This window comes from Passer montanus, unplaced genomic scaffold, assembly GCF_014805655.1.
Source record: "Passer montanus isolate IOZ18808 unplaced genomic scaffold, ASM1480565v1 scaffold10, whole genome shotgun sequence".
In the NCBI taxonomy this organism is placed as follows: domain Eukaryota; kingdom Metazoa; phylum Chordata; class Aves; order Passeriformes; family Passeridae; genus Passer; species Passer montanus.
In genome coordinates, this window is record NW_024356505.1 from 36511565 (window position 1) to 36539121 (window position 27557).

Sequence of the window (27557 nt, forward strand, 5' to 3'; positions counted from 1 at the left end):
ACTTGTCCCTCAAACAAAACTTTCAGTTGTTTTTTTTTTAGTTTTTTTTTTTAATAATTACCCCCTAGGGAGAGATAACTGCAGTTCTGCTGAGCAACATTTCCAACCTCCAAAGCTGGACAGGGCCAGAAAGGTTACACAAAGATAGATTTATCTAGAAGTACTGGGATGAGATTAAGTAGAAGAAGTTTAGCCTAAATAACTCAGGGAAAACTTTCTGAGAAATCCATTATTACCCCATCACATGAGTCCATACCCACAGATACTGCCCTGTAACATGGCAAATTGAAAAGAAGAATAGAAAAAGCACAAAAACCCATAATACACTGGAGAATCAAATACTGGTTAGTACTCACATATATAATTTTTACGGGTAACTAAGTAGCTTTATCACCTCCATTCAATGTTAACTGCTTCTGGTTTTGGTAACTGTGTAACAAACTTCTGCAGTCATTATCCTCCTGGGATTTTATTCTCTTTAAACCAGCACATGAGAATAAGGAACTTCCCATCTTTAATAGGAAATCCTTAGAGAAGCTAAAATAATTTCAAGCTAACTTCCAACACTTAAAGATGGTTATAAAAAACTACAACAAATAAAACTCAACTCTTAACAGAGCTGGGTTTCTTAACAACCTGCTCGAGATCTCCAACTAAAACTTCAAAAACTACTTTCAAAATTAGTTCATTTAGAAGATAAAATATAAAAAGAGGTGACCAGTCAATGTGATTTCTCAAACAGAAGTCCTGTCTTCTATGGATATCTGGGAAATCCAAAGATACATTTAGCTCTTTTCACAGATCCTCAAAATAGGTACCAGCAGGAAGGGTCTCTAGCAGACATGGGGAAAACTTGTTTATCTTCCCCAGTTTTAGCTGCTGCCATATTTTTCCCCTCACTTTAAAAGGGGAAATCCTCTGTTTACTCATCAGACAACAAGGTAACAGATCATGCACACGGAGTGTGAACTTTCACAGACAACAATGACTGCTTTTTTATTTCCTCTCTGGTAAATGTTGCTGGTATTTTGACAAGTGATTTTTAACAGCCAGAAAACTGGCACTTGGATTAAATCTTCCATCATGCTAATTAGCATTCAGGAGACCTAACTGGGTTGAAAACACATTTTTCTCTAAGTTGTATTTTAAAACGCCACACTTGGAGGTATTTCACAAAAGGAAACCAAGCCCTGGGCAGAATGCTCTGGCAGTAAGGCAGACCTCAGGTACCTGTGGCTGTGCTTTGGGGAGGTGACTGTGAAATACATGAAGTCAAACCAAACACTTGAACTGTCTAAGCTGAACAACATTCACATTTTAATACCTGAAACAATTCACTTTAATGCACATCTCTTACCTTTTTTCCAGTTAGCAAATCCTCTCCAAGCAAGTCATCATCAAGTTCACTGTAAAACAGTAACAAATTTAAGAAGCAGAACTTTACAAAACAAAATCAAAACCTTACAGGGCATATGCCTTAAAAAACTGCCTCAAGGAGTATTACTGCTAAGCCAGCTCAAAGCCTATTTTAGCACAGCATTCAGGGAATAAAAGGTTTTTACACAGTCATTTCATTCCTATATGCTCTCCTTTCCATATTCCCTCCACTAAACCCAGCAGAGAAACCTAGCCAAGCACAGGCACAGCCAACCAAAACACAGCCATCCTAGATCCTTCACTCCAAGGCCATTTGGACAAATTGTCCAAAGCCCAAATTGCTGATTTCCAGCTGCCCAGGGAGCACATGAGACAGGAATGTCCTGTGGACAAGACTCAGTGTACAGGTCCCCATGTGGCCCGAGCTGCACTCCCAAGGAGCTGGGAGGCTGGGAACCAGCTGGCTTGGGAGCCTGGACCTGTCCTGAGGGCCAGGTTTAGGCCTTGATCTTTTATAAACACTTTATTTCCTCCTCCTCAAGTTGAGGGTAAGGTCAAACACATATTTGTAGGGTGACAAAATCAAATGCATGTTTCATCAGTTCTATATTTGTGCCCAAGAATTCAGGAAGCACAGAAAAATTGGCTTACAACACCTCTGTCATCACAGTGCAACTGCCCCATAAATACAATTCAGGGCTAGGAACTAAAGGTGAGCTAAACTCCAGAAAAACTGCTTGATTGCATTCCTCCTTCAGTGAAAGAATTATTTAATGACAGGGATGACCATTCCCCTTCAATAATAAACATTTGTTACTGACATAAACACGTATTAGAATATGTGTATCAATCCTAAAATGAGATGCCAGTGATTTGAAATATGAGCTGTACTTTCAAAGGAGACTATTTCTATCTGCACACCTTAAAAAAACAAAGGGACACAAAACCCACCACACCTTAGGTAGTCCATAGCACCCAAATTATCCCAAGTGAGAATAGCCTGAATGAAAAGGAAAATGTGTATGAATGAATTGAAAAGGAAACTGTGTAAGAGTTCCTTAGGACTACATGGCAAATGCTTGAAAAATGGGGAGACAATCCCAAAACATAAATCAGTTGGTTTTCAGATGGATCAATCTCTTTCAAAGCCAATTACTGTACAGACAACATAGGAAGGAAGGGGTAGTGAGGGTTGAAAAAATCATGTGGGCTAGGAAAGAAAAAATGATACACCAAATAAGCCCTAATAGGATATTACCATCAGTATACAGAATTTATCCACTGTTACTGATCACAAATAGTTCCAGGAATGACTGAACATTAACAAACAGCAATTGTTTTCTGCTCAATGTAACATTAAACAAAACCTGGGAGATAAGACATATCACACATTCCAAAGAGCAAACTGACTACAATTTCAGCCTTTTCTTTCAGAGACAGGAGACTCTGTGGAACAGAAATGGTTGCAGAAGAATTTCCTACTTCAATTTTGTCTCTAAAAAAAAAAAAAAAATACAACACACACTCATCTTTTCAACTGTCAGTAATCTGACAAATACACCAAAATGTTTGAAAATATTTCCCAGCACTATGGCCCACCATTGACAGCTTTTAATAAAACTGCACTAGAGAAATTCCAAGAGATGGCAAGAGCATATGCTGCAGCAGCATTCAAAGATAAAAACCAAGTCTGGGTAGCAAGAAATTCAGATCAAGGAAGGCAAAAGAAAGTGGAAGATTAATTATCTAAACATACCTAGGCCTATTTACCACATTACTAAAAAGCATCCTTGATGTGATTGTTTAGAAAAAAATTAACATTTTTATCTCCAGAATTAACTGCATATTCTAGATTTTCAGAAACTCTGACCTATTGCTTGACAGTCAAAAAAATTAACACTAGGATATAAATGAAGTTTGCATCAGAGGCAAAAAGTAGTTCACAGGGTGCCCTTCAAAACCTATTACAATATTCAACATCACTCAGTATTTTCATTGATAAATTAGAAGAAGAAAAATGACCATGAGTAACTTTTTGAATAAACAAAGTAACAGCCAAAAACCAGCACAGTAAAGTGGAACTATCTCAAGCTCCTTTATAAATAGCCAAATCTGAAGTTGTCTATAGAAAAAAGAGGAACCACAAGGACTAAATCTGACCATTAAAGAACAGAGCAAACAAACAAAAGAACCGCCAAGAAAGCAAACAGAAAACCCACTGACACTAACAGATCTAAGGCTAGTTGAGAAAAATAGACAAAAATTAATGGTTGCAATTTGATATCACACAAATCAACATAAAATAAACTGGAATAAAAGTACACACCTGTGCTAGTTCCAAAAGCATCTCACCCACGCTATCATCAAGACACAAAAGTCTTTCCAAAACCAAAATACTAGGAAAGTTTTGGTTAAGATTATTTTGGGTTTCCTGCTCTTACAAGAAAGAGACAGATTTTCCTCCCTTTCCTCAACTCCCAATACCCAACATTTCCCTCACTTAATAAATTTAGCCTTCTCAAATAAGGGAATAAAAAAAAAAAAAAAAAAAAAACAGAAAAGAAAGAGACAGATTTTCCTCCCTTTCCTCAACTCCCAATACCCAACATTTCCCTCACTGAATAAATTTAGCCTTCTCAAATAAGGAAAAAAAAAAAAAGGCAGAAAAAAGTGGAAAATTTTCAGCCAGCATAGAGAAATCAGTAATCTCAAAGAAGGGTCTGAACAAGTGAATTTCAGCAAAAATCAGCCACTAAATCTGCCCTGTCATCTTGAAGGACAGCAACAGAAATGCAGATTTTTCCCAAACCCAAGCTCTGGCCTACTTAATGAGATAAATGTACAAATTAAGGTAATAAAGACGTCAGACTGGCCCTTCTATGTCTCCAATTTCATAAGCATGCCTCATTAAACATGAGCAGTAGCAAGGACACAAATGTTTCAGGAAAATAACTTGGAAAAAATGGGGGAAATTCTCCAAGAACAATTGTACTAGATTTGTACTCCTAAATAACTGGGGCCTTCCAACTCTCAGTTAACACCCTCCAGGGTTTGAGAAAGGACAGAGACCTGAAAATTCAAAATTATTTAAGTGGAGGATGGGACTCAGTCAAATAACAACACAGTAGGAGCTGATGGTTAATGAAGATGTGTGACTATCAGAACTTCTTCCTCTCCCCCTCCCAAATGATGCTTCAGTTGAAAACAAGACATGAAGGATTAAAACCAAGATTACTGTGTTCATCCAGCCTTTTTTCCATCTTTGAGAAACAATGTCCTATACTGAATTAGGCCAGTAGGTAAAACCCCCAAGCAATTACATTAGGCAACATATCCATGTACAGCATTTGTAATTGCCAAGACACCCATAGAACAAAACACTCACAAAGAGAGCTTTGCAATTTGAAGATAATATTAACCAAAAAAAAATGTCAACACATACAAATAGTATTTTATTAGATACAGTTTTAAAATAAAACTTCTGAAATTATCAGCAAAATAAAACTCGAGAATCTTCTGCTCTGTACCTGAAACCACTTCTCTCACAATTTCACTATTGGAGTTATGATCATCTCTCTTTAATTAAATACAGCTAATAATAAACACATAAATTAAAACTTTTTTCTAAAACTAAGTCCTTGTATACTTTGAAGTCCCAGCTTTGTGAAAATACTCTACAACTACTGTCAAGCCCTATTAAAACCAGCTTTGCAGGAGCAGTTTACCACCGGGTTAAAGCTTCCAACTTCTGATGCAACAGCTGCTTGACTCTTTCAGATCTTATCAAGGGATGAGAAGGGCAGCTACACCCAAATGTGACCAATCAACAGCTAAGAGCCACTCATTTATGCACCAAAGGCCCAAAGTTCAGGAAATGTTCCAATCCAAAACATTCTGCCTGTAACACTGATTTTAAGGTTTCTGAATAGCCAGTCCTGGGGCAGGAGGCAGCACGGAGGGACCCAGCCTGAGCAGGTTATTTGAACCACACTCTGAAAGCAGAGCAGCTCCTGGGTGCACTTCAGCACCCACCTATCAGCAGCTGCACCGGCCTGACAGAGAGCAGACACTGCTCACCAGCAAACTGCAGAACACCCTGTCTATCTCTGAGCTACTGCCCAAATTCCTCAGTCACATCCTCACCTCCTGCAGCAATGAAAACTACCCACACAACCTAGCAGAACACCAAGGAAGGGGAAACTAATGCCTCTGGAATGACAATAAATGTAGAGCAGTTGATTTACTCCAAGGGCTCAGCTCAGTGGAAAACTACTTACAGTAAAATTTGTTTACTACAATCACTTGAGTGATTATTAGAGAAGACAGAAATCTACTCAGAATATATTTTCTCCCTTTTAGAGTGAAAACAACTGGCAAAGTCTGAAGAAGTCCATTACTAAAAAGGAATCATAGAAAAATAACAGAAATAAATGAAATGTTTTCTCCCAGAAAGAGCAGATCAGTGTAGCCAGCAGCTTCCTGTCTCATAAAAGAACATACATTCTCCCCTGAAATAACCGAGAGCACACACATTTCTCTATCTTTAGAACAGTCATATTGTTGAAGAAGCCCATGCCTAAGCTCTCCCCCTCTTCCCCAATTAAAAACTGAATTGGAACCTTGAGGATAGGATCATCAAGTTAAAGTAAAAAATACTTTAAAAATTAAGTTGAGCAAATTCAAGTACCAGCAAATTCTATTTAAACCACCTAGGTCTACTAAATATTTAAAAGCAAAACCAAAACATTAATTGCAAAATTACACACCACAAATACTTTGTATTTATCCAATTTTAAAAGGCATCTCCTCACAATGCTCTCTATTCCTCAAGGCAAGTATATGTTTGGCACGATCTAGCATTGGCTGACACATGCAAAACAACCAACATCTTCATTAGAATCTAAATGTGCACTGCTCTGAATGTTAGAGTACAAAATGCCAGAATGGGAAAACAGAACAATGCAATTCAGCATACAGAACTGAACATGAAAATATTCTACCTACCTGTCCCAGTCGTCATCTCCAGCTCTTCTTCTCCAAGACCTTTCTGCACCAGGCTTATCAAACTGATCAAAGTCATCATCTGTAAAAAAAAAAAAAAAAGGTGACTATATTAAATAATTCTTAGTGAAACTGAAGCACAGAATAGAATTCTCTAACTAGTTAAAGTCAGAAAGTTGTGTGTTCATTGACAGCACTGGGCACACTTTGGGAGTAATCTCCCAAAGATGTGCAAAATTCACAGAGCTCTGGCTCTCCATTTATTGACAAAAGTCTTACATATTCCTATAATTATCCAATACACCTACACAAATGCATTACCTAGCCCCCCCAGCCCTGCTTCCTATTGAGTCCAAAGTTCTTTTTTTGCCTGCAAAGTCTCTTGATTAAATGAAGTCAGTGGGCTTTGAAATGGGTCTGAGGTCTTCTGAGATCACAGTGACCTTTTACTTCTGCCTTGCTGGCAGGCTTTGCACCACCTTGGCTACAGCTCAAGATTCAGGGCCCAGGTGCAGGTCACAGTTTCTACATTTTCACAATAGCTCCAAATATTTATCCTGCTTCTTCAAACACAGTACGACAAGTAAGTGATTTATCTCTCAGTCTTAACTACTCTATCTGCTAATAATTAACTATTCCCCATTACTTCTACTCTTCTTGGTATACTCCTAATCATTATAAATTGCTTCTATCCTCCTTACAAAATCTAGCTAAATTCTGAACTCCTTCAGTTTCTCTAAACCTTTGATTCAAAATGAAAGGCTGCCAACACAACCACACAGATGGGATTTTCTGGGTGGGTGTAGAAGTGTGCACGCTGCTTAGAAGATGCAAAAATACCTTTTTCTACTTTACACTTGACATGAAGAAAACAGATGAATATCAGCATAGAATTAAAGAATAATTAAGGTTGGAAAAGACCTGTAAGATTGCCAAGTTCAACCATCAACAGCTCCACCACCACATTCACCATTAAACCACGTCCAGTGCCATATCCACATAGTCTTGAACCCTTCTGAGGATGATGACTTCACTTCCCTGGGAAGCCTGATCCAAATCTTTACAATCCTTTCAAACATGCAATCTAAACCTCCCTTGGCACAACTTGAGGCCATTTCCTCTCATCCTGTCCCTTGTTACCTGGGGAAGAGACAGACCCACCTGGCTGCAGCCTCCTCAGAGAGATAAGGTCCCCCTGAGCATCCTTTTCTCCAGGCTGACTCCCCAGCTCCCTCAGCTGCTCCTTGTCAGACTTGTGCCCCAGACCCTGCACCAACTTTCCTGCCCTTCTCTGGACACACTCCAGCACCTCAGTGTCTTTCTTGTAGTGAGAGGCCCAAAATTAACACAGGATTTGAGATGTGGCCTCACCAGTATCAATAAAAAGGGATGATCAGAGCCTTTGCCTTGCTGGCCACACACACAAACCAAGATGGCCTTCTTGGCCACCTGGGCACACTTCTGGCTCATGGTCAGCCACTATCAACTAACATCACCATGCTTCAACAATAAAAAAACCCAGAATGTACTACACAGCTTTGCCTCTTCTCACTGTTGCAACAAGGATCACCCAAGGAAAACAGGTCATGGCAAAATCTGCAAGTGAAGGCCATTCCAGAAACAGCAGCTCCCCAGAAATGCACAGAACTGAGGTGCAGTGGAGGTGAAGGTGACATCATCTGCCAGATCTCTGCTTGCCTTGGAGGCCACAAGCTCATCCACCAACACTGAGCCTGCAAAGGCACTTTGAAAATAGGAGTAAACATCAGGACAGCACAGGGCAGGTCAGCAGCAGCAATGCAACACAAGAAAGAAGTCAGGTGGAAAAGCCATCAGTCATCTCAAGTGGGGCACTAAAACCACCAGAAGTCACTGAAGCAGGTTACACTCTGTACCTAAACATGCACTTGCCTTCCAAAAAACAACTGCTGCTCCGTATTTCTCTCAATAAATACCCTAATTTAGCCCACCACTTCCTCTTGAATAGCTTAGTTTGCAAATGACAATTTTGCTACTTAAAAATGTAAAAACTTCCATTTCTGTGCAAGAATATGCAAAGGCCATTTGCTCTGTTCAGACATCATGTCCTGTCACCTGGAAACTGGAATACACTCAACTTCCACTCTCCCCTTCTCTGAGTACAGCCCAACAGAGAATGCACAGCTGGATTCACTCTCTCTTCATACATCTTAACAAGTTTGGTAAGAATCTAACAAGTGGACAAAAGTTATGCTCAACATAGAGGGAAACCTGCAGCAGTTGAATGGCCTGCAAAATACAGGATGTCAAGCAACCCAGTCCCTGCAGTCTGACACTGAACTGGGATTGCTAAAATGCCATAAATCAACTTACCCTCCTGAGTCTATCTGCATTCAACCCTTTGACCAAGTACACTGCCAAGGAACAACTGTTTTATTCAACTGTGGTTTCTGTTTGCTTGGTTTCTTTAATAAACCTCCAAAACCAAATCCGTCTTCAGTTCTTTAAACTCAGCCTAGCATCCTTAAGTGAATATGCAATGACAAACCTATTCACTTCTCACTTCATCTTACCAAAATATCAGGGTTAAGTGACTGAAGGCGTTTAAAAGAAGGTAAAAACATTAAAAAGAGAAAATCCAGATCTTGCAACATCACTGTATTAAGAATATTCAAACTAGAAATTTCAATCATAAACAGCCGTGAAAGAAAGAGTGCTCAGTAAGAATTATGATGCAACATGAGGCAAGTGTGGCAACTCTTATCTTTAAACAGTAGCTAGAAATAATTCTCCTTGATGAGGTTCTCCACTTTACTGTCAACAGATATGTCTATATTTTAATTACTCTTTTATATTTAACTGATTTACATAAGCTAAAACCATTGAAAACAGCTCTTTTACCTTTCTCTGCTCAAACATCTACATATTGCTACCTTCCAATTCCTATTTCACTCACAGAGAAAAACCAAACAAATACACAAGTATTTCCCATCTTCCTCTTGAACACCAACTTAACTAATTCTGTGGTCTCTGGGGGAAAAAAAAAAAAGCCACACTGCTCTCTTTATGGTCACTCAAAACCATGCTGCAGTGCCTGTCTTAGTGCACTGACATTTTAAGGGCATGAATATCCTACACTGACACTATTCTTACAGCTGGATTACAGTAATCCACCGACTTGATGCAACCACCACCAAAGATTATTTTTTAATGTAAAGTAACTGGTTTGGCAGCAACCCAAATAACAAGTGTCCACATACTGCCTAACACAGCTCAAGACAATACCCACCATCAGGAAGACAGTAAATTCTTTTTAAGCTATGCCAGGCACTCCTTTAGCACTAGAGCTGCATTATAAACCAGGAGCACCTGAAGATCTGAGCTCTTAGCACAAAATCCTTCCAGAGATGGACCTTCCCATCAGCCAGGTTTAAATCTAGACAACACAAAATTACACACCAAACCCTTCTCTCCACAGCACAGTGAAACACTTTTTGATACAACTCATGGCTGACTTTTCCAACCCAGACATCAAAGTTTCACAGCCATAAAAATGTTTCGACCTATAACTGCTGCTAGTGAAGAAATTATAGCAAAGGACAGTCCAAGTTCCTGGCAAGTTTCTGAACCTGGCAAGTGTGGACCTGAACTCTCACCACTCAGCCAGCATCATGAATCTCCATGCTCCAAACCCTTCACATTTCTCACATCTTATTCCTTATTTATGAGAAACTTCTACCAAAATTCAGAGCTGAATCACGTCCAGCAAAGCTCTTTTCCTAAGTGCCCTCTAGCAGGATGCACACAAAATCCTCAAAAATGACAGGTCCATTTGCCTGTAGTGACCACACCTTACAAGAACTGCTCCACACATCCCCTGCACCTCCCTGCCCTCATCTCCTCTCTCCCCATCTCAACACACATGACATAAAGATCTTTGGGACAGAAGGAGACAGCTTTTCTTTTTTATGCTTATTTGTTCTGTGACAGCTGACACTGACAATGAGTGCTACAAATTATGCCATTTTGACATTAAGGACTGTCAGAGCCCAGAGCAGGTTGTAGGTTTCCTTTAGAAAAGGAGGTCACAACAGTCATGCATGCACAAACAGCATTCTGTGCCAGCTTTATTTGTGACACAGCAGCTCGGAAATGGACTCGGGCCTTGCACCTACAATGTGATGTGATACCTAACAGACCTCGTGAGGCATCATTTTCTCTCCATTTCTGAAATCACACAGACATTTATTTTTTCTTTGACCTGTCAAGGCAATAACATCGTAAAATACCAGTAAATAACAATCAATGTAACATTAATAGCTGCTTCTCCTTGAGAAACTTGTAAGTCAATGTTTGCATCACGGGTGGTTAAATGCCTGTAAAACATTAACTTGTACAGAAATAAAACCACTCAGCATCAGCAGAGTTCACAACCACTGAGAGCAACAGCCAAAGTTTAATTTTTTTTTCCAAAGTTTAATTTTTTTATTCTGTGTGACAGATAGTAGGAAAATAAATAGATGGTGGGAATCCATGAAAATAACCTTCTAAAGCATTAAAATGTCTATGGCAGGGAAGAATTCTGTATCTCTTCCAGCAACCATACACAGAAACTGTTGCTAAGACACGCCAGGCTCTGGCCAGGCTCCTCCTTACAATTCCAGGCACCCTATGGCAAAGCTCACCAAGATGATGTTTGTGCATCAGCTGGGTACCAGCTGGAAGATGCTGATAGGTGATCTCTAAACACATTAAACCCCCTCTAATTTCCAGGCAAAACTAGTAAGTAAAACAAAAAAAAAGAAACCCACAGCAAACCAAAGGAGACCTATTTAACACCAAAAAAAGCATTAACTGAATAAGAACAGGCCACTTATAGAGGGAAAACCCAAAACAGTCCACCCACCTGGCTCTTCCTACTGCAGTTCTAAGAAAATCACTGTGATCAAAGTGGCAAGGAAGTTTCAGGATGCTGCAGAGAAGGACTAACGCTGGCTGATCTGTTAGACCAGCCTGCTGTAAAGCAGAATAAACACAAACATACTTGGGTCCCACACTAAAAGGCTCCTGTTTTATTGACATTTACCCTGGTGCTGCACCAGCAGTGATGCAAGTTGTTCCATACAGCTTATGTTCTGGTTTTATGATATATGGCCAAACCTGGTATCTTTTTTCTTGTTCAATAAGAACAGATCATCCACACCAGAAATTCACAAAATACAAGCCTCATTTATTCTCTGGCTGTGCTGATGGCAGTTTCTAACTCTGTGGACACCTCTTCAATAAAATCCTCACTAATTTTTTTGTGTAAAATGGAAGTCTTAAGCTGCACAGCCAAGTCTCACAAGCGTAGGAGGTGAATCAGCAGAATACTGCAGAGCTCTTAACATCTTAAAATGGTACTAACAGCCTAAAAAGGTAGTCACACATAGCAACTGTTGCTACGATGGAGTACTTTACTGCAGCGACATGGCCAAGACTTCTGGAATAAGGAAAACATTTGACAAGTGCATTTTTAGTCCCCCCAGACCTACACCTGAAAGCTTTCTGGAACACTAAGCAGGTGCTGTCTCACAAACCTGAACACTTCCAAATTCTGTGTTCTGGTTTGTTTCAGCATTACACTTTCATGAATACAAAGCTTATTATTGTACTTTTAGGCACTGAAGACTTCTCCTGATTGAAAACAAGATGTAAATGCCACTATATAGGTCAATGGATAAAAAAAGTCCTACATATTCTTTACCCAACAGGTCTTTCAATGAAGTAACTAAAACTCACTGTTTGGGGCAAGATAAAACAAACCCAATATGATTGTTTGATAGGTAAGAGAGCCAGTAAAAGAAAAAAAAAGATAAATAACAGAAAATAAGAGGAGAAAAGGTCATTTACCATATGAAAAACAGCATGTCTCTGTTCTTCAAATAATATTGAATATAACAAGCCCATCTTGCTCTATCCCATTCAAAACACTAAACATGACAACTTGGCAACATTTCAAGAGCAAGACTCCAGATTAAAAACATTTTACTAGATTGTCTTTATGTAATAACGTATTTCTACAAAATATTTTTCTTCATATTTCATTGTTAAAGGTTACACAACACACAGGAACTGTAAAAACTTGATTTTCAGCACCTGAGTACACCATGTAAAAACAGCTAAACAGTGAACTGAATTTTGGTATCTGTTGCTATGCAACACAAAATAACAGGTTTCATGGCAATGTAACTGCACCATTAGCATCAGTTTAACAAAAACTTCTGGTAACAAATCCTGACAGCATCTGGCAGGAAAAAACCCACGAGGTCAACAGGAATTTCTGAATCCAAGTCTGTGCCAAAACCCAACAGTTCATGAAGCCCACTACAAATCCAGTCCTGCTTATTACAAAATAATCAACCTTTCTACACCATCACAAAAATCACATTCAGTCTTACTACCACATTAAGCACAAATACACCACTCAAATATAAACAATTTAGTTTATCTGTTGAGGAACAGACAGCAGACAGCCTTGATACTGGTAAACAATTCCTCAGAAGCCTAAGTACTCGCTGACTAAGGATAACAACCTAACAGCTGCCCAACACATTCCTCAATTAGTGTACTTCATGTTTTGTTTCCAAATTACTTCTATAGACAAAGCTTAGCTTCCTCAAAGAAATAAAGCAAAAAATAAGTTCTACAGGAGAGAAATTATTTTTATCTTCTCAAAACCTTTCTTCTTAAGAATTTGTATGCAAAGCAAGTCATTAGCAATATGCAAGATCAGAACTAATTATGATATGCTGTCTGGAACTGAAATTTTCTAACCAATACTTGAAAGAAATAGGGCCTCTTCTTCCTTTTCTTTTTTTAATTAATAAACTACATCTAAACCCAAAACCACCAAGTCACAAAAAAAAAAAAAGAAAAATTACTTTCAAAGTCTGATTGAACTAGAAAATATATTCGCTTTTGAAAACCAAAAGTGCCATAGTCTTTGTTTTACAAATGCTGAACAGTGAAGGAAAGCTGAGAGTTTAAATGAAATCCACATGAGCTTGGTTCCCAAATGGATTTGGACACTGATGAGAAACTGCAACTCTCCAGAAACTCTCCAGTATCTTCACAGCAAACAAAAGTTATAGTTAAAACTGAGGCTGCATCAGAGCACAGCATAACACAGGATGAATCATGTCACTTACTTGAAGGTTTTCTGGCCGAGGTTTTCTGTGCCATCATCTTAAATTATTCTGACAACAAACTCTACACGATCTAAAAATCTGAGGTTTAGTATATGATACAAAAAAGTTTGGCCTGGCTTTTGTAAAAACAACTGATACTAAGGCTATGTTTATTTCAGATGACCTGAAAAGAGAAAACATTCAGAAGAGTGAGACCTTGTCAAAAAAGTAGAGATTAAAAATTGCTTTGTTTAAAGGACATCTCCCTGCCTCAAGCACACTGAAGTAGCACAGCATTATACTAAGAACCAGTGCCAAAAAACAAAGTATAACAAGTGCACGGGTCCTTGGTACACCCTGAGCATCTTATTTCATGAACTGTAAACTCTTCAGACCTCTAAGACTTGGAGGAATTTTAATGTCTGCATCACCCAGGCACAAATGTAGAATCTATTTCCAGTCCCTGGAGGCACTGCTGAACAGCCTGAAGCACAAGCTCAACTGAATTTGTCACCCTGGACAATTCCTGCTGCATCCTTGGACAGTGTTCCCAACACACAGAATGTACCACACATGCTGTGCTAGCAGGATCAGCCTGGCTCCCCTTTTTATCAACTGCTTCACAAGGGGCTTTCAAAGCCCTGACACTGCTGAGAGTGCAAGAGCAAAGCTCATACATGCTCAAATGAAATGAAGCTGCTGACAGCCTCAGAGGTAAGGAACACCCATTCTGCTACCTCTTTGTACAGGACTTCCAGCAGGAAGGGACACATCTGTCAGTGGGACCCTCTCCAACTCCTCCTCCTCCACCCCATCTCATGTCATGACTCACAACCCCAAGACATCTCCACCCAAAGTCTTCCAGACCACTGGTGTTCATCAGAAGCAAACTAATCTGAAAAAAAATCTTGCAATAATTTTCCTTTACGGCAGTATGGCAGACAATGAAAAGATTCTCCTTGCTTTGTTTTGAATATGGTTTGTTGTTTAACCTGTACCCATTTCTCCCTAAATGAGACTAATATCTAGCTGCACACTGACTGCAGTAAATATCAAGAAAAAATGTCAGCATTTATACAAAATGGTTAATGATCATTAAACCATGTAACAGTGCAGGTTTGAAGGGACCCTCCAACACCACCTGGTCTCCCATGAAAAATGGAGCCTAGAGTAAATAATTTTTCTAGCACCCTGTCCAAATATATCCTCAAAGTCTCCAGTAATAGAGGTTCCACCATCAGAGGAAATTTTTCCAGTGACTGATTATGCTCCCTGTTAAAAGTCTTTCTTGTAGCAAATGAAGCCTCTCCTGGTGCAATTTGTAGCCGTTGTCCCTTGGCTGCTCCACATGGATCCTTGTGATTATCAATCCCTTTAAGATGTTGTTACTCAATATTCAGTGCTTCCTCTGGCTCTGTTTTTGTATGTAAAATTGGAACAAAGTTTGGGAGCCAGTGCCTTATCAATGAGCAACTATGAGCCCTCAAGGTCCCTCAGCACCAGCACACCCACCTCAACTTTTCATGTCTCAACATGCAGCCTGTCTAGGCCTTCAAGCAGGCTGAATCAGGCTGATTAGCTAAAGAATTTGCAAACTATTACACAACTTTGAATTACTCCCAGAGACCTCACAGACCACCACTTCAAAACTTTCTAGTTTGTGAAACCCAACACCAAAAGACCCTTCACTTTCATCCTTAGAAAGCTTTGCTGCACCAACACAACTGGTCACAAAAGTACTTGTGAATGACTTTTTCTCCAAAGCTTTAGAGACTATAAAGGACTGATGAGTCCATACATGCTGTCCAACAGACACATCACCTTCCTTTCATCAAACACATTTAAATGTTCAGCCAATGCAGACATTTCATTCTCAGTCCTACAACATACCCTAGCCAAAACTATCTAATTTTGTCAGCTGTTATGCTACAATGTCATCAAATTAACTCTAATTTACATTCCCAATACCTATTTTATCAATCATTAGCCTTTTTTTTTAAGGAACAGTGGGGTGCTGTTATGCCTGTATTTTAAAGCCTTTTCCTTGCCCCAAAAATTCAAAAGCTAAATCCCAAACATTAGTTTCTACAGTTAAAATTTTAAATTACCAAAGCACTTAGCTTGCAGCTTCTTTCACATGCTGCCACTACTGACTTTAGACAGCAGTCCCTTTCCAAAAACACCTGCTAGTGCTCACCTAAAACAAAGGAGTCCCAGTTCACCCTTGGCCACAAATGGAACTTCACAACACCAAAAATCAGCCTTGAAATTGCAGTTTCACCACTCTGTTGAAGGCTGTCTGCTGCAGTACACGACAGCACATTCATTCAACTTGAAGCAGCTTTAAACATGAGAACCAAAATGCTTCAAAAGTGAAACTTCCATTAAATTACTCTATCCTCACAATACCACAAAAACTTCCACCTAGTACATGAATGGCAACCTTACTTCCACAAGTGGAACCACAGACCTGAACCACATAAATTAGCACAGACTTTAGAAAAGTAACTCCAATATTGCAGTATATTTAACGTTATTATAACAATGCTCAAGGTATTAAATTATTTGCTGTTTTACCATAGTGCTGTCCTTCCTAGCCTTCTTCCCAAACTCAACTCCTAAATTTGGGAAGTTCTTTGTGACATTTACCTTTATGTATGGCAAGACTTAGCATAAAAATATAATTATGTTTACGTGCCTTGTCACCCATCAAACCAACCATGGAGCACAGTCAGACCCCTCAGCTGAGTGAGCACTGAACCAACCACCCCTCTCCTCCTCGACAACAACTTACAGAGACTAAACCCCCAAAAACTTTTGTACAGACAAGGAAAGTGTATCAACTGAGCACTCTGATAGTCTTTATCAAAAACTGCTACTCCTAATGAAAGCACAGGAACACACAAGTCCTCTTAAGTGTATATCTCCTGAAGACTCCAGAGAGATCCCTAAAAGACTTTCTTTTAATCACCCAACCAAATATTCTCATTTTAGAGTTTGCTTAATCAGAACCACAGAGCTGTCTATTAAAATGCTGCGTGTAGAGGTAACCTTATTCATGCAAAAGCCCAGTGGAACAAACACCTGAGAGTCCTGGAGTCAAACACTGACTTTATTTCACACTTTTCAAGTGAGATCCTCTACTTCTGGGTAGTCTATAAATAAATTATAGCTACACCGCAGATTAAAGATGTGTTAATAAAGCCACACACCTGTCCCTGTAAAAACTGTGTGAAAAAACACCAATCATCCCTGGGGGTGTTTAGAGAAAGACTGGACGTGGCACTTAGCACCGTGCTTTAGTTGATACGGTGGCATCGGTCACAGGCTGGACTGGACACTCCCAGAAATGTTTTCCAGCCTAACTGATCCAGCGATTCTGTGAACGCCTTCCAACAAAACACACCCACGGTCCCCGCAAGGCCCCGCACCGCGGCGAGGCCGCTGTCGCTGCGGGCCCTGCCCCGCCGAGCGGCCGCAGCACCTCCCACCGCCGCACGGCGCCCACCCCGCACCGGGAGCGCCGCTCCGGGGACCCGCGGGGGGGCGCTGTCCCGGCTGCGCTGTCCCGGCTGCGTGCGGGGCGGATTGCCCTGGTGTGCACGAACAGGGGGAGTGGGAGAGAGAGGCTCCCCCTTGGGGATGTGTACGTGTCTCTTGCAGACGTGGGTGACTCCTCGTACCGCCTCTGAAATGCGCGGCCCACGCTGAATCCCGGTCTCACTTAGGTTGGGCAGGACCTCTGAGGTCACCGAGGCCAGCCCGTGACGGAGCAGCAGCTTAGCAGTCACACCCCCGCGCTGAGCGCCACCTCCAGCCTTCCCGTGCACGCTTCCAGGAGCGGTGACTCCTGCCGGGGCAGCCCATTCCGGTCTCTAATTGCGCATTTTGTGCAACCTGAACTTCCCCTGGTGCAGCTCAAGACTATCTCCTCTTGTCCCATCGCAGATTGCTTTAGAAGTGAGATCGACTCTCCGCTGAGCACAGCCTCCTTTCAGGTGGTTGTAAAGAGTTATAAGGTCCCCCTGAGTGTCCTCGGCAGGCTGAGCGCCCCCAGCTCCCTCAGCTGCCCCTCAGCACCCTGGGGCTCCAGACCCTGCCCCAGCTCCATTTCCTTCCTCTGGAGCCGCTCCAGCAGGTCCAATGCCCTTCCTGAGTGCCGGGTCCCAGAGAGCTGCACACGGGGCTTTTTGAGGCTTCAGGAACAGCCCGAACCACCGAGTTCAGCTGCCTCTTGGGTGACAAAAACCCTCGTGAGTTAATGAGTTAAATACACCATGAAGGGATGGGTCAAGGTGTGTTTGGCAGATCTGTGGTCCCCCATCTTTCAAGGCTTGAGCAGGGAAGTTAACCCAGTTAACTTAGTTATATTAGTTGAAGAAGTTCAGATTATGTGGTTCTTCCCCACTCAAACCTCACCCGAGTTCTCCCTTCGTGGTTCAGAGTCACAACACGCTCGGTTTGGTTCTCTGCAAGCTGTGAATCCCTTCCTGCTGGCACTCCGAGCACTGCCCTCCTGCCTGCTTGGCTATTTGCTCCCCTCTCATTTCCAAAGGACCCAGTGTGTATCAGTTTGGATCACTGGTCAGAAAAGTAATTACCAAAAAGTTTTTCCTTTCAACTTTCCTTCCTGACTTCTCCAAGTTTTAATCCAGACTTCTGCACAGGCCAGGTTAAATGCGATATAAAATTATGCCATGATATAAAACAAACTTCTAGGTTATATACTGCTTGTAAGGAAACCAAATCTGACCTAAAACAATTTAATGGAGCCTACTATAACAAGACTAGTTCAAGTAAACGGCAAAACTTTCCCAGGTGGACAAGTCCTCATGGAAATAATTAACAATGTTAGTATTTAAATTATCAGCGTTATCTGATTAAACCCTCGCTGTGAGAATAGGGAAGTTCTCATGTCACTTTGTTCTGTGCTCCCTGCAGACTTGTCTCTGCATCGCATTTGATCTCATTTTTCAAGTTTTCTTCACAACCATATAAGTAGAGGTTTATTCTTTATGTATTCCTACAAACTCACAGCCAAATTCTGTCTTTAATGTGGGAAACAAGCCATCACTAGGTGATGCTTGCTGATATTTTAGTGTGTAGTTCATGAGTCCAGCTCTGGCTGCCTGACATGGGGGTGATAAGTGAATACAACAGCTACCAGTGGTAAAAACCCAGGAGGATTTCAGTGAGGGGCCAGGAGTTCACTGATTGCTTTTTGGTATTGAGCTTTGTTTCCTGAAGCTGGTTTGCAGTACAGAAGGGTTTCCTGGCAAGGGAAGGAGTTTCCTGGACTCTTTAAAGACTGTGTGGGGCAAGACTCAGCCAGGCTCAGCTGCAGTCTGTTACAATTCACAGCTCTCTTGTCAAAAATCTCTGCATCCCTTTTGTTTGATGATGGCAAATTGTTAAACATAAATAATGTTCACAATGGGCAGCTTTGTGGAATTCAGATATGTAGAAGGGTACATTTTATGGATATTTTATACTCTATATTTTTGCTCATTTTAATAGCAAATTTTTTTGACTGAGAGTCCAAACAGAAACCAATTTACCATTTTCTTAACAGACCAGTCCAATGTTCAAGAGGAATAACAAGACAGTTAACTATTATTTTGTTAATATACAAACACTTTAGCCACTCTTCATAGCTCTGGTACAAAAAAAGTGGCCATTCCCAGGTGTCCAAAACTCACCAGGTATGGAACAGGGACCTAAATTATAATGACAGAGACAGGTATGGTGACTCTATTCACCTTCACTCAGAACTTTCTATGAATTTTCAAATTCCATGAACTATACTTGCTCTGGATTCTGTATAAAAACCTCCAACTTTTTCTCTGTACTGCCTATGCCATGCTATAAAATACAAATGTATGTACTCATGTCTTTTCAGTAAGTTAACATACAGCTTCTGGAACCCATGAATTAAAATTATTGCATGTTAATTAATCATCATCTGTTTAAAAAATACTTTTGGAAGTTCTGCATAAATAACATAAATAACTGTGCATCTTCCAAGCAAACCCTGTTGCAGTCAGGAATGCAACAGATTGTCTTGCAAGGGGATGAAGTAAATGACAGAGAGAGATCTCAAGATCCAATAATCCTGGTTCTGCATTCACTGCATTACTGGAGCAGGTTGCTTTGCATTTCCTGCCTCAGATTTCTTCTTTTAAACCTTTCAGTAAAAATTGTTGTGTCCTAACTTCTCTACATTAACCTATTTCCTCACTAATAGTCATTATCAGTTTTATTTACAGTGGGTTTGGATGTTAACATTTTTTTTTCAAAATAATTGGTAACTTATTTCTGGAGCAGACATAATATCTTAAATCTTAAAAAAATATTATAAGATTTTTTATACTTAAATCATTATTTATTTTTGCACTCTAGAAAATCAGTCAGAAATCCAGTACAGCAACCTTCCAAGTTTAATTCCATTAAACACTTGGAATTAATATGAGGGTGTTTAGAACAGTATTTGTTCCTAATTCCATAGACAAAATATACTTTTTACTTACTTTTGAACAACAGTTACCTCTTTGTGTGCTTGCTTTCTAGTCTGGCAAAACCAGACTGAGTTTTCACAGCATGGCAGGCTGGCCCAGATGGGAGATCCAGTCTGGATTGGGCTCACAACCTCCTTGTGCTGAAACTCTCAGTGACACCTTCCATCCAAAGTTAAACCTGTCTTTGGGTGAAATCCTCCAAACCAAACACTTAACAGTTCTTGGGTTATTTCAGCAACATCCTGTGATGCAGCAAATGTTCTGTCGCACCTGACAGGAAATTCTGGATTTGAAATGTACAAATGAGGGGTGCAAAAGCAAATCTGCTCTCTTGTAGGTGTCACTGGGCTTTATCTTTGACCTGTTGGCAGTGACAGCAGTCACAGGAGGCAGCAGTACCTCTTGAAAGAGAGACACAGGTGAAAGGTGCTTTCCCTTTGAGCCAATCCCTGCAAGGGCAGAGGCAGATTAGGAAACTGCAAAATCTTAAAAACTAATAAATGTCTTTCTTAAGGAAAGAGAGCAGTATGAGGATTAAAACAAAGTATATGAAAAACACTGATGATAAACCTTGAACAGAAACATTTCTGAGTGTGTTACAGCCCCATGACTAACTGGGGTTTCAGAGCTGTGGGCAGTGTTCATGTGTATCCAATTTTGGTTTCACTGTAATTTTTCTTTCTGTTTCCTCCTGCATTCTTGTTGCATATTTATCCCCTTGTTGCAGCTTATCTGCCTTGTAGTCAGCAATCCACTTGATGCATCTTATTTCAACTGTAATTTCTTCAGAGCAATGTGACCTGGGACCCCTTAAGCAGCTGCAAGGGTGGAGAACAGGAGAACTTGTGGGCTGAGAAATGGCCTGAGCAAGCAATGTGTCAAGTGTGTTATTGATGTGTCACACGTGGAGTGCCTAGAAAGCTGGGCAACCACTAAAGATCAAATCTCAACAGAACACATACCTTGTTGTAGTTTAAAATATATACATTTTTAGCAGCTCCAACTGGCTGCAGGGAGGTTTGGGCTGTACTTTGGGTTCTGAACAGACAGCAGCACTCAGAAGCCTGGGTAGTGCTCTGGACCCTAGCATTTGCAATATATTTTAGGAATCTAGTGAAAAGAAATCAATAAAGACCAAGGAAATCCAAGTGTTAAATGTTTCTCAGTGTTTTATTTCTAGGGATTTTTTTCAGTCTGGATGCTGGAAATCTTACTAAGCTTTGCTTCATTTCACCAGGATCCCATCTGGTGTCAGAGACAGCACATGAATCGGGGTGAAGTTGACAAATGTAAGGCAGTCCTTTCAAGAGTGACTGAATGTGGTGGATAATGTCTAAGATCCTCCATTCTTAGGTAAAGGAAGTGCTACCCCATGATAAACACATCAGAGTAAATAAAGGTTAGGAGTGTTTCCCAAACTTCCTGACAAGGAGCCAGTGTATAGCACTGTTGGCCTTGCCTGAGTGCTGAGCTTTGGGAAGAGCTTGCTTTCTCTGGACACAGGCCAGGCTGTAAAAGAGCAGAAGGACACGTGATGGCTCTGGGCAAACCTCAGGGCACCACGAGGAGCTCCTGTGGCTCAGATTCCTGTGACCCACAGCTGTGAGCAAAGCACGGTGCTCTGTGGAGCCCCACTGAACATTGTGCACAGGTACCAAATGTCAGCAGTCGTGTACAAACTTCCAGATACGAGCTCGTGTTCCTAAGAACTCCTCGTGCCAGAAGGCTATAATCCTGTTAAAAGCCTCTGGGAACTACTGCAATGCAAATAATAGTAGCAATAATTAGCTCTGCTTTAATTGATACTGTGTATTCCTCAAATGTCAGTGAAAATTTGCTTTGCTAAGCCAACAACTTCTCCCCTGGAACTCTGCTGTCTTTACCAGAATTACACGAGGGGTGAGTTTGGATCATTGTAGGTTCCTGGCATAAATTATCAGCTGTTGATTCCTTGCCCTTTAAAACTTGGCAAGCATACAAGAAGAGTTTGCCAGACATGCAAGAACTAGGTCTATGCATTTATGGGTAAATCCTCTGGGACTATGCACAGAAAGGAGTACAATTTGCTAGAAGTAGCCAGCTGTGAAATCCAGGAACTCCTGCACACAGCTCGAGCAACTTAGAGCATATTTAGCCTGGCGTCAATACCAGCAGTTCCTGGAAGCAGTTTTTGCACCCTCAGCTTTATGGAAGCAGAATGTGATAGCAATAAACCCTGTAAATGTGCGGAGGTGCTAAATTTACAGAATAATCCTAATGGGGGTGATTTGGAGTGGCATAATCTAGAGTCAGTTTATGGTTTATCCCAGTGGCTAGGAGTTGTCTCTGCTTAACATTGAGAGTGCAGGTCTGAGCACATCATTGGCATAAATTAGTAAAGATGACACACTCCAAAGCTCTCAGCATCTTCAGCATGAGCCACGTCCTCATGTGGACCTTTTTCTCACTGAGCACCTGAGAATTTTCATGGACAGACATCCTTCACGGACAGACATCTTGCAATGCAGCACTGGTACAGCTCCATGATCAGATGCTCCTCAGGGCTTCTTTCTAAAGGGAGGATAAATGTTCCCTGCCTCTGGTTGTGTAAAGGTCAGAGGTAACCTCCTTCACTCAGTTACATTAGATGGGCTGGATGGTGCCTCGTAGCTGTGGGAGACCTCTCTTGGTCAAAGTGAAGGGAAATAAATCCCAGCCACAGAGTCTCTGTTTTGTTAGAACTGAGCAAGGCTAGTGCCGTAGCAGATTTCAAGTCTAACATTTTCCACATTTTCTGGGAAGACCCCTAACTTGAAAAGCTTCAGTGCATTGTTACAAAACTAAACCATTTCTGTGTTTGCTCAGCCTGATGTGTAATGGGTTTAGGCTATAATGGGGTCCTTCAAAGACTCAGAGATACAATGCACCTGATTTTATGGGTTTTCCATATGTACAAAAGTGTTGTTGCCAAACAGACTCAGGAACAGATCACTCTAGCACATTACTAATAAGCTAATTAGTGAAATGAAGCATTGCTTCATTTAGTATTAGACTGCTTTATGCAAATATGCTTGTGGGAAAATAGAATCATTTGATCTGGGTTTACATTCAGGAAGACCTTGCCAGTATGATATGTGGTGATAGTTGCTATAGCTGTTATTGATCAGTGTCTCTTTTCATCCTGATATGTGTGGATTCAAATGTAATGAGTGATGTGAGCCTTAATGAACACAAGGTTGCTCAGGATTTAGACCTTATCATGGTTTTTTTTCAGTAGCTGCTTTTGGTCCAGAGGTTTTTCAACACCTTCTAACATTAACTTTGGTTATACTATTTTTCCAATACAGTCATTAGCAAATATTTTATTTGGTCCAAAATCCATAAAATTTTTACATTCAGCTAAATTCCTTACAAGGAAGAATGATAGAATTAGGGCTTATGTATCGAATCAGTTTGATTTGGGAACTTTAATTTATCTAGTTGATCCAACAGATTTATTTATCACAGCCTGTCCATGTTAAGCTGGGTACCCTTTCTGTAATGAATTCCTGGCAGTCCAGGAGCAGGTTATGGAACATGACCCATTACAGTGGGCTGAGGTACAGGGAACCTATAGAGATGCATTATCCAATGCACACGTTGAAGTGCTATCTTGTATAACAAATTATTGACTTCATTGTACATAGTACTAGGATTTAATTAAGCGATAAGACCCATCATAGTGGCCCTTTATCTAGCAGATAAGGATTTACCAAGCTTACCCAAGAGGTCTTTATCTGAAAGATAAGAAAAAGGTACATAAGGTGCCTTCTGCTTTTAAATCTTTAATTGAAAAGACCTTATTTTTTAAGTTCTAGGTTGTTTTGTCTTCATGACTTAGTATTAAAGATTCAGATGGATTTTTGTAAGGGAGGTTGTAGTAGGGAAGAATGTTACCAGTCGTCTTCACTGTGTGAAATTAATAGGATTTATGTCATCTTTATTCACAATGTACCAGCTCTCAGATGAAGTAGAAATTCAGCCTCTGATTTCCAGAAGATTTTCCAGTGACTTCATGATCCCATGGCCATAAAAAAGATTCATTCATTGACAATTTCAGAGAGTTTTAATTGTGATTATGTTGTGACGTTTAGAAAAAAATGTGATTTCATAATAGACAAAAATGGAGGAAAAATAAAGACAGTTCTTTTAATGACTGTGTTGTCAGCTAAACTAAATGATGACTAGTTCTTCATGTATGTGATGTAAAAAGATACGTAAGCAGAAAACATATAAAGGAATTAAAGCTAATGCAAAGAACTGGCACTTAGAATGAGATTAACACACTGGAAAACACAAAATAATACTACTGCTAATGCTCAGTTGAGAAAAGCACACAGTAAATTCCAGAGAAAGGAGAGAGGAGCATATGTTTTTTTATGAGAAAGGCACACATAAGGGCCACTGCATGGTTGAAAAAAGGACAGGATCTTTGGATTTAGCTGATTTAATCCCTAATGTTACAGACACTTTTTAAATAGAATAGTTTCATAAAGGCTCAAGCTCTTTTTGGGAGTAGCTGGGCTGTTGCCTCCCCCTCCTTTGGAGGAAGGCTGTTGTGCACATCCGTACACTCATAATTACCTGGCATCTTCCAGTTTACAGCATGACTGTATCCCCGGCCAGTCCATGCTTGTTTTTTCTTCCCTGCTGATACTGTCTTTGAGCATAGTGACATTTCTTCCTTCCCAGTGTTTTTCATTCCCATCCCCATGTAAGCCCAGACATCAGACAGCCTTTACCACAGTACATGGACAGAGCCCTCCTTGGACCATTCTGTCCTTGCTGGTCCAGAAGTGACAACCACCAATTGACTCTGTGCCCCTTCTGGGACCAGGGACGTATCAGACTCACTGCTCATTCCACCTCAAGTTGCTTTGTGTATGCTCTGTGAAATTCTCCTGAATTTCCTGGCATCCAAGAACCTAAGCTGCCACGTACTGGAAATCCAGTAGGTTACTGCCCAAAGCAGTTGTCTACCACATAAATTGATAGAGTTGGCAGCTCTGCTTGTGAAAGACCCCCTGTTCCCCAGATTGTTAATCATCCTGCTCTGCACCTGTTCCAGCTTGAATTCTTCATGCTTGAACAAGGGCAGTAAAGCAGAGTCTGAAGGGATCAGATTGTATTAGAAGAGCTTGGAGCAATTCAAGCCAGGACCGAGTAGCAATTATAATGAGAGATACCCTCCAGGTTACACGAGAGGCAAATTGCCTCAGCGGTGAGCAGAAGTTTGTAGTGCTGCTGTGAGCCTGCTTGTTCAGGAACCAGGGGATTTCATTTCCATTGTTGACAATATGACACCTTTTATAGGCAATTGATTTCCATTCTTAAAAACTATCTGGCACGGAGGCAATAAGTGAGTGGAAAGGTGTGAATTAAAATATGTACATGGCTAAACGTGATCACTCAGGTATTTGCTTAGATCTGAAATTCCAGCTGCAAAGCTGGTATTTCTCTGTCTCTCCAACTGTCATCCAGTAATTGCCCCATGAGCAATTCTGCTATGTCTTTTTATTTATTTATTTGCAGCTTTGAAAACTGATTGAGCTTTCTGCCTCTGAGAAAGCTAGAAGTAGGGTCCCTTCATTTTAATATACCCCACATGGGGTTCCTTCACATTGGTGTAACCTCTCATGCCTGCAAGTCTTTGGAACAGGTTTTTGCTGCCTCACACCCTAGAGAAACCAATGAAGCTGCATCCACTGGCTTCAGCAGAATAACTTTCCCACCACACACTTTATGTTTATTTCACTCAGAAAAAGATTTTTTCTGAGTGTTGCTCGCAGGCACTTCTGCTGTCCTCTTCTTCCCTGACAACGTGGGAACAAATCCAACACTCCTTCACTTACATGTATTTAAAAATGAAAATTATTTTGCTTAGTACACTTGAAAGGTATCTTACAAAAAGGGATATTTCTTCCTTGAAATCACACTCCAGAGGGAGCTGCCCCAATCAGCAATGTGTGCTCTCTCCTCTCCCTCTGTAGTTGTTCCATTAAAGCTACAACTGTGTGTCCACTGTCATTCTGTGTTAGAAGTCAGGGGTAAGGTAATGATATGCAAGGTTGATCCATCTGTAATACTTTCCTTGGAAGTACAGTTCTGCTGTTTCTGCTGTCAGCCTGTATTTAGAGTGCAGGGAGTGCTGCATGACTTGAAAGCAGCAGTAGGCAATTCCCAGTTTAAGCCTTAGATATTTACATATTTATGCTCACTTCAGCAGAGTAAATATGCTATGAATAAATCCTATTATGTTTGAAACTGTATTTACAGTATTATAAAACCACAGCACTGTGGTGCAATCTCAGGTTTTATTTTGGTGTCAATATGGGCATAAATTTTGGAAATTATATATTGTTAACATTACAGTCATCATCCAACAGTAATTGGAATACGTTGTATAATGTGAGAAAATAATGAAGAAAAAGTCCTTTAAACTTTAAACAAGAATTGAAGGGAAAACATTGCCTGCAGGTAAAACAGTTCTGATAGAAATGGCCAGTCCACCAGGGGTGACTCTATAACTGTTAGCTTTGTTATTACTGGTTTTTATGTTGTGTGTATCTGAATGGGCCATCTATTACAAGAATTCTTTTTTCAAAGGGCATTTCCAGGTGTTGCTGATACAATGCCTTGATGTTGCATGTGTCACAACCATCTGCTGGTGCTGAGTTCTGGGAAGAGATCATTTGGTACCTACCAAAATTTCTTGGAGTTTATGTTCTGGAAAAGATGGCTGGCTGCTGTTTGTGTCTGTGGGATCCCTGCAGCAGTTATTGCAGCATTGTGCTAAGATGAGGGATCCCTATCAGAAGAGAGGCAGTCTTTTATTGTAACAAACACCCCAGCCAGGACATCTCCTTTGTGTTCTGAGTCTTGCTACCAACCTATTCCATGACCTTCCTCAAGACATGACACCTTCCTCTGCTTTTATTTCCTTCCCATCCTCCATGTGTATCTTGTGTACTCTTCATAATATTACCATCCAAAGGAATTTTAAATGTTTTCATTATTTCAAAGGTCTTATTTGTGTGTGTGTCCACAAATCTTTAGCACCAACATCTCATCTGGTAGATCCTGAAGAAACCAACGAGCTGCTCACTGTAGGAAGCTCTGTGGTGGGCACCACTTGGTTTCTTTGCTTTGACTGCTTGACCCCAAATCCAGTGAAGTGGAAGAGTTTCACGTTATGTCAGCACAGACAATCCCCTAATGTTTGCCAAGAGCCTTTTGATAAATTGGAAGATCAAGTCTTGCTCCATCTGCTAGATGGTGTATGAAGACTACCCATCTTGGAACAGTCATAGGATTTTCCATGGAGTATTTGACAGCATCCATCTAGGTTAAAGCTTTCACATTCAGAGATGACCTGTATTGCAGAGGGAACTTCCAGGTTCAGAAGCACACTCAGAGAAGCTGAAAGTGTAACACTTTTGTGTATGTCCTCCTACCAGGGTATAAGAAGTCTCTTACAGAGAACCTGAGTGAAGGAAAA

General features: G+C 40.6%; 1 protein-coding gene across 1 annotated transcript in view; it reads right to left on the reverse strand.

Moving 5' to 3' along the window:
- RBM33 (RNA binding motif protein 33) overlaps positions 1-27557 on the reverse strand; it is a 176705-nt gene that overhangs the window by 82460 nt on the left and 66688 nt on the right. The window contains exons 2-4 of the mRNA XM_039705702.1: positions 16933-17376; positions 6382-6460; positions 1358-1406 (exon numbers count right to left, since the gene is read on the reverse strand). Coding sequence (XP_039561636.1) covers positions 1358-1406; positions 6382-6460; positions 16933-17376 — 572 coding nt within the window. The remainder of the gene's footprint in view (positions 1-1357; positions 1407-6381; positions 6461-16932; positions 17377-27557) is intronic.